The 12,431-nt window shown below is 44.4% G+C and overlaps 1 protein-coding gene across 1 annotated transcript in view; it reads right to left on the bottom strand.

Moving 5' to 3' along the window:
* The window catches only part of LMBR1 (limb development membrane protein 1), a 171,244-nt gene extending 167,435 nt beyond the window's left edge, over nucleotides 1-3,809 (bottom strand). The window contains exon 1 of the mRNA XM_068235872.1: nucleotides 3,559-3,809. Within this exon, the coding sequence (XP_068091973.1) occupies nucleotides 3,559-3,621 (63 nt within the window). The 5' untranslated portion in view covers nucleotides 3,622-3,809. The remainder of the gene's footprint in view (nucleotides 1-3,558) is intronic.
* Nucleotides 3,810-12,431: the final 8,622 nt, after the last annotated feature.

Below are 12,431 nucleotides of genomic sequence, written 5' to 3'. Positions count from 1 at the left end.
CACAATGTCAGATATCCTACATTCTGTAGTGCAAACTGCATTAAGTGGCATGAAACTCTGCATTTCTTCTTTGCCTACTTTTCCTACTACCACAAAAACACTGTAGCTGAACAGCATTAAAACACAGCACCTTGTTTTTCAGTGCAAATTTCCTTGCTTCAGTGGGCAGCTTCTGGCCACATACAAAGAGGTGATAACATTAACTTTTGCTTACATTCCTTTGTCAGATACATTTAGTAAATATTAGCAAAGTGCTGAAACTGAGTGCTCTCTGCTTCTAGTATGTGTGCAGTTGAGAAGGGATCACTATACAGATTTTAAAATATAAATACAGCAGCTATGTAATAAAATGCAATGGCAGCTTTCAGAGCAGATAAACCGTGTTCTGTGGTCTTGAAATTTGTAAACAGACACTACATAAAAGCATAGCTAGAACATCTTCCCCTGAGAATCCAGTGTGTACCCCCGCATCCGGCGCACTGGGTCTTTAGCAACATCGACACCCGACCAACATTGTTCTCCACCTCGCCCAGGCCATCCTAAGCAGCTCCATCATACACTGAAAATAATCCATCCTCCCACTGCATATCAACAGACGCTCACTAGCGTCAGCCACAAACCATTAACCAAGGGTTCGTGTCCCAAACCTGCTCTTCTGAAAACTAAAAAAAAAAAAAAAAAAAAAAAAAAAAAATCTGTATTTTTAAAGGACAACTGAAGTGAGAGGGATATGGAGGCTGCCATATTTCTTTCCTTTTAAGCAAAACCATTTGCCTGGCTGTCCTGCTGATCCTCATACTTTCAGCCATAGACCCTGAACAAGCATGTAGCAGAATAGGAGTTTCTACATTACTGTCAGATCTGACAAGATTAGCAGCTTGCTTGTTTCTGGTGTTATTCAGCCACTACTGCAGCCAAATAGAACAGCAGGACTGCCAGGCAACTGGTATGGTTTAACAGGAAATAAATATGGCAGCCTCCATATTCCTTCCACTTCAATTGTCCTTGAAACAAAGTAGGTCAAAAGTGACATCTTGGGCCAAAATGATATATAGGCAATGAAAAGTTGGGAACCAAGTTTTCAAATCTGTATTTTACCAGATTGTAGTTTTACTTTAGGGTTTGTTCACATTATAAATTGCCAGCGCTATCGCAAGCGCTGAGCAATTTAACATGTGCTTAGAAAAGCACTTTTGTAAGCACTTTTGCTGAGCAATTACGATTTTAACTTCCTTACATCAGTCAGGAAGTGAGCGCTTTGCCCCGGAAATAAATACAATGTATTTATTCATAAAAGCGCTTAGGAAATCCTAATACAAGGCACTTTTTCAACCTCTTTGCGATTTCCCTATACCTTCCATAGAGCCAAAGCGTTCAGAAAATGGTATATGTAGTGTGTTTGCAATTTAATAAAATCATTGCACAAGAGCTTTTAGGGCGATTTCTAAAATCTCCAGCGCTTAAAAAAAAGTCAGGCGCGAAACGGCGTTGTGCATTCCCCCCACCCTGGTCACCTGAACCCTGGCACACCTCAGCATAGACACCTGGAATAGGTTTGACACAACCAAGACTATGAATATGCATGTATCATGTTTGGCATAAAGATGAAATAAAAAGCAGATCAAGGTGACAGTTGCCCGGCTTGATTTGATGTACTTAAAAAAAAAAAAAAAAATCCGCAAACGCTCATAGTGTGAACGAGCCCTTGGTGTCAGTTTTCGAAGTGGATTTTGAAGTGTACCCGAGATAGAACCAAGTAGACCAGCATCGCCAAGCGCGGAACCCCACAAGTACGATCTATTCACCTCGAATGGCGGAGCAGTGCTTTTCAGCGCTGCTAGATTTGGGTGCAGCCGGCGCCTCCATAGACTTCAATAGGAATCATTCCTATTGAAGCGCTCAGTGAGTAACGTCGGCTCCGTCAGAAAGAGCCGAAGTTGCTTAAAAACATAATAATTCGGCCTCCAGCAATTGCTGGAAGCCGAATTATTTCATTCCCCCACTATCCATGTCGGCCTGGAGGGGGAATAGTAATTAAATCGGCCCGGACTTGTGCAGAAGCAGGATCAGCTATATACCACTGTATCCTGCGCCCAAGTCTACCGGTGCCGATTTCAAATGTACGCTCGAATGGTGGGAGTGTTATGTCACTGCTGCTTTTTCCCATCACGTAGCTGATATTTTAAAGGGAACCCGAGGTGTAATATTTGCCAAAAAGTAAATACTTACCTAAGGAGAGGGAAGCTTAGAGTCTCCAGAGACTGCTCCAGCCAAGCAGCAGAGGCCAGCATGGAACGCCTCTGGAGAATGATGCTTCCCTCTCCTTACGCAAGTATAGTATTTACTTTTTGCGATTTCTCTGGTTTAAAGAGAACCCGAGGTGTGTTTAAAGAATGTTATCTGCATACAGAGGCTGGATCTGCCTATACAGCCCGACCTCTGTTGCTATCCCAAACCCCACTAAGGTCCCCCTGCACTCTGCAATCCCTCATAAATGCACCACAGCTGGAGTGCCAAGGTTAGCCATCACTGCTATAGATGGTGCTGTGATTGTAGAAACTGCTCTCTACAATGTTTCCTGCTGGGTTCCCTAAAGTAGACTAGGGCCCAAAATCGCGGCAAGCAGCCAGCAGGCAGAACTGCCTGTCAAGCCGGCAATTCAACCTTCCATGGAAAAGAGGTCTTTCTGCCACAAAAGATACACCCCAAACCCTCCCAAAGCACAGCCAATACCCAACTTCAAGGGTCTTCAATAGGGATGATCACAGATATGCAAATTCCTTCAAGTTGATGCAAATTTGTATGCAAATAGATGCAGCTTGAAAATGGACCAATCAATTTAAACCTGCATACAGTTGCATACAAATTTTAGAATAATTTGCATCTCATTGATCATCCCTAGGCTTCAATTTCACTCACATAATCGGTGCTAGTCTATTTCTGTTCCCTATGAGGTTTCCTGCTGGTTCCCCTAAAGTAGACTAATGCCACACAGGGGCCCAACTACAGGGGAGCAGCAAACTAGTACTTCACTCCCTTTGAGGTCCCTCCTTCAGATCAGGTGTTTTTCTGGCTACACTTGTAATGGGTGGGAAGATTACAATCGCCACGCTTGTTTTATGACCCTTGTAAGGTTCCCCCAAAGGCTGTGAGGGTCACAAGGGGTTGGAAAGGGATATTGGCACACTAATAATAGAAAATACAAACCACTGCATTATTTATCAGGGCCCAATTTTACGTCATTGTAGGAGTTTAAAAGGACAGCAAATCTGAACGTGAGCGTCTCCTGTGTGCAGACATTGGCAGGTCAAGCAGGAGACAGGGAGCTAATTTACATGCAGAGAGAACTGGCGAAAAAAAAAAAGTAGAGCAGTTACCCAGAGCAACTAAGCAACTGTAGACTAAACCAGAGATTCTGAATGCTTCCACTGGACTACTGAAGCATGGCTGCATACTCCAGTTATATCTACAGCTGATCAGCCCCAGTGACAGAAGCAGCAACCCTGGGTATCCCTGGACAGACAGGTGACAGGAGGGAGGGGCTCAGCACATACTTACAATGCATTCTCTAACTTGGCTGTGAAAGTTCTGCTCTCTGATGGTCACCTCGTCCTCTTCCATCCTTCATATTGCTACAGCCCAGCATTGACTACGGCTTGTTCTGCTGCTGAGCATCCCCGTCCTCCCCTCCCCCTGTAGACAGTAACAGGGAGGCAGAACAATAACAAAGAAACAGGCCTCCTCCTCCAGGACTCTACGCTACTTCTGCCTCCACCAAAACACTGGCAGACACGCCGCGCACGCGTAACGCCCTCTCTCATTGGTCCGCAGGCTGGACAATGACGGCTCTTGCTTTGTGCTCGGCGCTGTGATTGGTGGAGTCGCACGTCTGGTTTCCCGCCTCCTCCCTTCCTGTCAGTCATGCTGCAGTGTGAGGGGAGGCAGGTGGTTGATGGCTGTGGTTTGCTGTCATTGCCTTGATCTGTGTTTACACTCAGCATGAGGCTGTATACATCCAGCCATTACACATAAGTGGGGAGCTTAGCTTATTGTCATGGCACCCAGTGCAAGGAGAACATTTATTTAATTTTGGCTGATGTAAAAAGGTGTTAGAAACTTTGGGGGTTTTGGTGATTTCTGTGTCCTTATTGGAGATAATGGGCTCTACTCACAATCGTTTTCAGCATGCGGAAATGCACTTTTACAGTAAATTCCCTACTGAAATAAAACCATGTTGACGTTCACAAAATTTTACGCATGGTTAATTACCGCATGTGTAAAATTGTACGCATTATTTACCCGCATGCGGTAAAAGTCCACAAAAGTCGGTAATTCCCGCAAAAAATCGAAATTTACAAACAAAATGAGGCGCATTATTTCTGACTTAACTACCGATTTTTTTTATCACCTACTAGTACTTGGTGATATATTTCGCTTCCCATTGACTTAAATGTAGTCTGGAGCCGAGAGCGCTGTGTTTGCTGGACTTTACTATTTTTTTTTATGCCACTTTTTTTACGCATGGTTTCCGCACAGTTACTATGCAATTACGCATGTTTCCCCATGTAGAAAATTTTAGTGAACGTGGAAAAAAATGCAGAAATTATCACTGCCGGTAATATAACCGTCAAAATTCTTTTACCGCATGTGTGATTGTGAATAGAGCCCAGCTTTTTGCCCAGCAATGGGCTCTAATCATAAAAGGTTACCGCAAGTTTTCCGCTCAAAACAGCGGATTTTCCCGGGGGGGATTACTCTCACTGCAGAGATTATCGCTGATCGCAAACGTGCTGCATGCAGCATTTTCCCGAAAATGTAATGTAAAATCATGATTGTGTTTACAGGTGTGAAAATGTAGGGTACATTTACATTTGTGCCAGCGTGCGTTTCCAAGACACATGCTCGGACCTTTGTTAATGCGAGTACACAGCCGATTCCCTCTAGCCATGCCATGCACGTCTTTGAGCATTCGTTTGCGTGATGTGAAAATGCTGGCAACCATGCGTCAATTTAGAAGCAGCCTATTGCTTTTAATACACTGCAATTTCCCATCTTAATTCACAGGCTAGGAATCGCTCCTATTGGAAACTACCGCTTATTCCCTGTCTGTGAAACGTCTATTGAGATTTATGGCAATAAGGCTACATTCACAGCGGTGTGTTGCAGTGTCATGCAAGGACGCATTATAATAACGCCACACTGCAATACACTATCTACGCGGCATTCACTATGGGGACTGTGGAGTATTTAGTGTTGCTCTCTACGGCTTTGTGATCACGGGTAACCTGTGATTACGAGCTGTTTTTCCTGATCACGAGGTCGGATTCCGAATTTGTGATCGCCTCTTGATCACGGATTCAGTGCAAATGGTCCAAATCCGGCTCGTGATCACGGCCCATGATTATTACCTGAAAACCGTTAATAGCAATTCCCCTTAAATGCTATAAACACCAAATTTGCAGGAAATGTTAAGAAGAACAGTAGGAACAAGAGAGGAAAAAATTCTTCAAAAAGACCTTATAGTTTTTGAGAAAATCGATTTTAAAATTACAAATGAAAATAGTATACATTTAAAGAGACTCTGAAGTCTCCTAAAATCCCACTTTTTAATTAAACATTTAACTTTAGCACTATAATCCCTGCTCAAACATCGCATCCCCGCGGCAGAAAGCTGTTTACAAACCCCCCAAATCCCTGTGGGATAATGCGGGGAGCGCTTCCTCATAGAGGCAGAGCTTAGGGCTGTAGCTCTGCCTCCTCCGCAGTCAATCCCCGCTGATTACCGACTCTCCCCGCCCCTCTCAGTCTTCCTACACTGAGAGGGGCGGGGAAGAGGCAGAGATCCGCTGGAGATTGACGCTAATGGAGGCAGAGCTGCAGCTCAAAGCTCTGCCTCCCCAGGCAGCAAAATCGATGATTTTGGGGGGTGTTTGGGGGGTTTGTAAACAGCTTTCTGCCGCGGGGATGTGGCATTTTAGCAGTGCTGATATTGCTAAAGTTAAATGTTTTATAAAAAGTGGGATTTTAGGAGGCTTCAGTGTCTCTTTAAATGTGGTAAATGACAGTCAATGTATTTACCGCATTCATATGTATACTTTTTTCCTTTGAAACTTTAACCACTTTACCCCCGGCGGTACGAATTTCTCCGTCCCTTTTTTCCCTCCTAAAAAACCAGGGACGGAGAAATCCGTACCTTCCGCGCTCCTGCCGCTGTCCGCGCTACCGCCGCTCGTGCGCGCGCACCCGCCGCTCGTGCACGCCGCCGCCCGCTTGCCCGGAGATCAATGAACGGGAAAATCCATTCCCGTTCGTTGATCTAAGCCCCCGCAATGATCTGCTGCTTCTTTCAGAAACAGCGCGATCATTGTGATTCTCCCAGCCTCCTACTGCTTCCTGTAAGCGTCCTTCCGGTCGCTTACAGGTTGCATGTAAACATACTCACTGTGGCCATCTTGTGTCCAAATAGTAAACTACACCCTAATGCATTTTACACATACAAATAAATTGTTTTACATAATAAATTAACTCATTACCTCCCACACTCCCCAATTTATTTTTTTTTGTAATTTTTAAAAAAAAAAAATATATACAATAAAAAAAAAAACATAAATAGTTACCTTAGGGACTGAACTTTTTAAATATTTATGTCAAGAGGGTATAACACTGTTACTTTATAAACTATGGGCTTGTAATTAGGGATGGACGCAAAACTGAAAAAAATGCACCTTTAATTCCAAATAAAATATTGGGGCCAAACATTGTGATAGGGACATAATTTAAACGGTTTTATAATCGGGAATAATGGGCAAATAAATTTCATGGGTTTTAATTACAGTAGCATGCATTATTTAAAAACTATAATGGCCGAAAACTGAAAATAATAATTTTTTCCCACATTTTTTCCTATTTTCCCCATTAAAACACATTTAGAATAAAATAATTCTTGGCATAATGTCCCACCTAAAGAAAGCCTAATTGGTGGCGGAAAAAACAAGATATAGTTCATTTCATTGCGATAAGTAATAATAAAATTATAGACGAATGAATGGACGGAGCGCTGAAAGGTGAAAATTGCTCTGGTGGTCAGGGGGTAAAACCCCTCAGTGGTGAAGTGGTTAAAATTGGTTTTCTCAAAAACTATAAGGTCTTTAAAAAAAAAAAATGTCCTCTTGTTCCCACTGTTGTAGCACATTTGCTGTTTCTAGCAAGTATGGGGGCTTTGCTATTAACCGCTAAAGTCGGCGGGTTTTTAATCATGAATACTTTTTTCATTTGAAACTTTAAAATCGATTTTCTCAAAAACTAAAAGCTCTTTTTGATTTTTTTAAGTTGAAACCACTGATCACCTTTATAATCCATGCAATTTTGGTGATTGTAGCATGTATGGGGGCTTTGCAATTAACGTTAAAGTCAAATCCGTGATCTCGGACGTGTTCACAGATTCTGCATGTAATCATGGATAAAATCCGAGTCGAATTCGGAGCTCCTGTTCACAATCACGTCGTGTACGGGATTTAGATTCTGCCATGGCCAGATTTACTCGAATTCGTGATAGGGAGTACCCGAGCATCACTGGGGGTATTATGGCGTGCAGCATCCCAACGTACTGCATGCAGTTTGTTACCGCAAGCCATGCGCAGTGACAGTGAAGCATACTCACGCAAATAATGTACGGCGCGACTTTCCTGATATGTTGCGTTCCTGCTTATACAGGGAACATTGTGCAAACTGTGAACAATGCCTTATATAAAAGTTGGTTCTGGGAAAAGGAAATGTTGGTTCTGGGAACAGGAAATTAGGTTTAGTAACAATAACTAGTAGTTAACTTTTACATCCACTTGTTATAGAATAGAAACAAGGAACACCAAGAGCCCCAATAGTGTAATATGTACTGGTAAATGGTTACTAGATAGAGTAAATATTAATACTCACAAACCAGGGTTACCATTAGGCAACCACTGTAGAGGCAAGTGGGGATATTTTCCTGACCCCACTCAGGAATAAGAAGTTGCTTTCTGTAGATGAGAAAAAAGGGGGTTCAACCCTCCACCCAGGGTGGACTCAATATTATGCAGGAGAACAGAGGCGCCAACAGGATAAAAGGAAGCTAAATTAGCTCAAAAACCAAATTCTTGGTAAATAGAGGAGGTAGTGGTGGACTTACCTCCTCCAAGTAGACACACAACGACTGTAGTAAAGACAGTCAATGGGCTTGATTCACAAAGCCGTGCTAACTGTTTTGCACGGGTGTGCTAAACAGTTAGTACGTGAAGTGCCGTTCGCTGACTTTTGTGCGCACAAAGTGCCACCATTCGCGCGATTGTGGACTTTTGTGCGCGCAATTTGCCACGATTCGCAAATTGCGTGCGCAAAAGTCCACAATCGCGCGAATCGTGGCACTTTGCGCGCGCAAAAGTTCGCGAACGGCACTTCACGTGCTAACTGTTTAGCACACCCGTGCAAAACAGTTAGCAAGGCTTTGTGAATCAAGCCCAATATATTTTATTTATGAACTCCAAATATGCAACGCGTTTCGCAGGTTTGATCCCGCTTCATCAGGCAATAACAACGAAGCAATAGCATATGTGCTCAGTAGAAGAGCCAGGCCCCTCTGTGACTGTGGGCCAGCCAGCACACTTGCGGTGCAGTGTGGCGGGTTTTGTAGGTTCATGGAGGATGAAGCCTGTGCCTATAGGCTTCTGTGATGTAAATCCGGGCCTGTCCGTGTACATAAGGCACACAGTGAATTGATTATTTAGAACCCTGGATGGTGGTTGCAGTAGAGGAGGTAAGGTGCCAGCTCCTCCGTTGTGCTTCTCTGCAAAGGTGAAGGAAAAGGATTAGAGGCAGCTACCGAAGAGGGTAGCCCTAAGGCCTCTTTTACATTAGACAACGCATGCAGGAGCCATTCTCCTGCACGCGTTGAATAGCCAGCGGCGTGTCGTCGGGAATCTGCGGTGCAACGCAATCAGTGGCGGTTGCTATTAATTAAACCAAACGGGAAAACTCCGGCTCCTGGGGTTTCAACGCTCCCGGGTGCGTCGAACTGCAACGCACCGAAATGCAGCATCGGGTGTGAAAGGTAAAATGAAAGTCTACGGACTTTCATTTTACCTTGGTTAACGCAAATAATTGCCTTTGCGTTGAAACGCAGGAAAAGGGCTCTGGTGTGAAAGAGCCCTAATGGCAGGTAGAAGTCAGTGTCCCCATCCCTGCAAGAGATCACATTTTTAAAAGCAGGGAAGAAAAATGTTCACACACTTTGTATGTAAGGAGGATGGGGGTGAAGTGACCTCACATCTTATTGGGGGGAGATGAAAGTCTTACTGGCCACACTTGTTATTGAAGGAGGTGGTAATTATGCTGGTCACGCTTTTTGTTATGGGATGAGGGGAATTTTGCTGGCCAAGCTTTTTGTTGTGGGATGAGGGAAATTATGCTAGCCATGCTTTTTATGGGGGTTATGGACTGGTGGCACTTGGGGGCTGGGAAATCATGGCTATACTTTTTTTTAAAAGGGATGAGAATGGTGGTGGCACTTGTTGAAGTGGTGGCTGCACTTGTCATGCGGGAAGGGGAGGAAGTTGCACGTCAGGGATTGTAGTGGCCACATTTGCTGTGTGTGTGAGGGGAAGGGGTTGTATGGTGGCCTTATTTGCTGAATGGGAGCTATGCATGGGAGAGGGGTTTGAGGTGCCACACTCATATCATGTCTCATAGAGGGCAAAAAGCATGTCCATACAGCGCTCTCACTGACTGCATTCAAATTTGTATACAGCTGAAATTGTGGAGTTTTAGTACTTAAAGTGAGTTGATATGATTGCTCCTGCAGGGTTAAACTGCAGCACTGGTGGTGTGATAGAAGTATAGTGCCTCATAATTTATTGCTTATAGGTGCGTAGTACACACGTCGGATTTTTCCAAACGTCCGGTCGTTTGGACGTCAAATCGGGCGCGTGTACAAACGGTCATTCAGCTGATAAGACTGGTTTTGACGGATCCGCTTGGCAGATCGGCCAAATCTCTTATCAGCTGAACAGCCATTTGTACACACGCCCGATTTGACGTCCTAACAACCGGCTGTTCAGACGTCCAAACGACCGGTCGTTTGGAAAAATCTGACGTGTGTATGTACCTTATGAGTACTAGCAGGAAGGACTAGAGAGACTGTTGGAATGAACCATAAGGGAGTACTAACAGGAAAGATTGGATTGACTGATGAAATGAACTGTAAGGGCAGCCTAGCGGTCTCCCTTCTCCTATACTACTTCTCCTGGTAGTGTAGCATTCCCCACTGTCCTATACAGCATTCCCTGGCAGTCTTGTGGTTTCCCCTCCCCTATAGAGCAATCCCTGGCAGTCTAGTGGGGCCTCTTCACCTATACTAAATTCCCTGGTAGTCTAGTAGTCCCCCTCCCGACCCTACCACATACAATTTTCTGGTAGGCTAGTAGTCCCTCCTTTCCTAAACAGTGTTCCTTGGTATCTAGTGGCCATACTCCCTCCCCTACACAGTTCCCTGGTATCATGTGGTTCACTCTCCCTCCCCTATACTGTTCCCTGGTGTCTATTGGTTCTCGCTCTTTTATACACCTCCCTGGTGTCTTGTGGTCCTCCCTCCCTCTGTTGTACACCTTCCTGTCTAGTGGTCCTCCCTCCCTCCGCTTTGCAGTTGTTTAGTGTTTAGTGGTCTTCCCTCCCTTATACAGTTCCTTGGTGTCTAGTGGTCCTCCCTACCCTATACAGTTCATTGATGTCTAGTGGCCCCACCCCTCCAGTCACAGGGCCCCTAGTGGCCGGACCGCAAAATGCCTTCCAATCGGTTTCAGCACACAGACCATGCAAGCTGTGGTCGCAATCGGTGTGCAGAAACCGCTGGAATTTTAGCAGCAGACCGACTAGAAGTGAGCCTGTGAGTTACGGTAATTACAAATTACACACTATTTCAGGGTATAACTGCCACCACCTCTGTTACCATGGGACAGAGGAGCCCACTGACTGGCTGAGTCTAGACCTGCACATAAAAACGGTTAAACACACTCTATTCTGTCTAGCTAGCGACATTAGTAGCGACTCTTCAGAGACCAGGTTCAGTTTGTGTGGCTGAATAGCAGGGTAGCTGGATAAATAAAGGACGTTTTAGCATTGTTTATTAAATATGCAACATTAATTAATATCTACAGAAAATCGTTAAAATCAACAATTATAGAGACAAATGATAACACAGTATAGAAAATAAAAATGGAGAAAATACTTAGAGTTCGTGGAAATATGTCCTTTGTGGGAAAACTCATAAAGTTCTTGGGTTCAGTTCAGTTCAGTCAGGAGCAAAGTTCAGACAAGATGGCCACCACTGTTCCTCAAAGTGGCAGCATGCCCCCAGAAGGTGGAATGTGGAGGAATGAGGGAGGAGTCCCTCGCAGACACTTTTGAATAATGTACATCTTTGGGTGGAGTCTCAGGTCCAGCCCAGGGGCTGGACAGGGGGCGGTTAATCTCCTGGGTGGGTTGCATAGCCGGTTACGAAGCAGCGGAATACCCCGAGTTCTGGGTATGTCAGTGGCCTCAATTTAATATTAAAATATTCACCAGACCCGGACCAGCAGAATGAGATAACTTTCACATTTCTCACATGAACGGTATTCCTTAAACATGCAAAATATCATAAACTCTATGTACTTCTTAAGCTATCTATATGGTGCCAGGGAGTCTGTGGGAAAGCAGGTTTTGAATAGACCTCCTGCGGTGCGTTTCCTGACTATTCCTGACTGTGTATGCTGTCGTTCACAGGTAACTGTGATGAGGTTTAATTACCTGGTCAGAGTTGTGATGGGTACGTGTGAACTGGCTTCTTTTGGTCCAGTTAATTGAAACCAACATGCCTTCCCTGCTCAGCAAACATACTTCATGAAAGGGAAAATTGTCCTTCTGGTCGCTGCAATTACTGCGCACATCTAGCCGGGAAGCGATCAGAAAATCGACTGCGAATCTTCCCAATTCGCCTGCGTTTCACACGGCTTTTCCGTGACACCTCCCCTATACAGAGTTCCCAGCTGTCTAGGGACCCCCCTGTCAAAATGTAAAATCACAGGGCACACGCATTAATGATCCATACATGCCCAATATAATGAATTCAGTCATGCACATTCATTGCCACTAGGGAGAAGTATTTTTATCTCGTGTTCATGTGCAGACCTTACTCGCTCGTTACAAGTCCCCATGCTGTCATCTACAGCTGGGAGCATGGCCAAAGGAAACCTTTTAAATCTGCTAGTTTGAAAAGTTAAAGACGGAGTCTGTGCTGAAACAGTGGTCTTTAATATGATCCTATAAGCCCATAGATCATCCTACACTTTAACAAAACTGAGATAAGAAAATTGTTTCCTGACAACACTGAAGAGGCCCATACATTGGTCGACTTCAGCCATTAA

Source organism: Hyperolius riggenbachi, chromosome 5 (genome assembly GCF_040937935.1).
Source record: "Hyperolius riggenbachi isolate aHypRig1 chromosome 5, aHypRig1.pri, whole genome shotgun sequence".
Taxonomy (NCBI): Eukaryota; Metazoa; Chordata; class Amphibia; order Anura; family Hyperoliidae; genus Hyperolius; species Hyperolius riggenbachi.
This window is presented reverse-complemented; position numbering and strand designations above follow the sequence as displayed.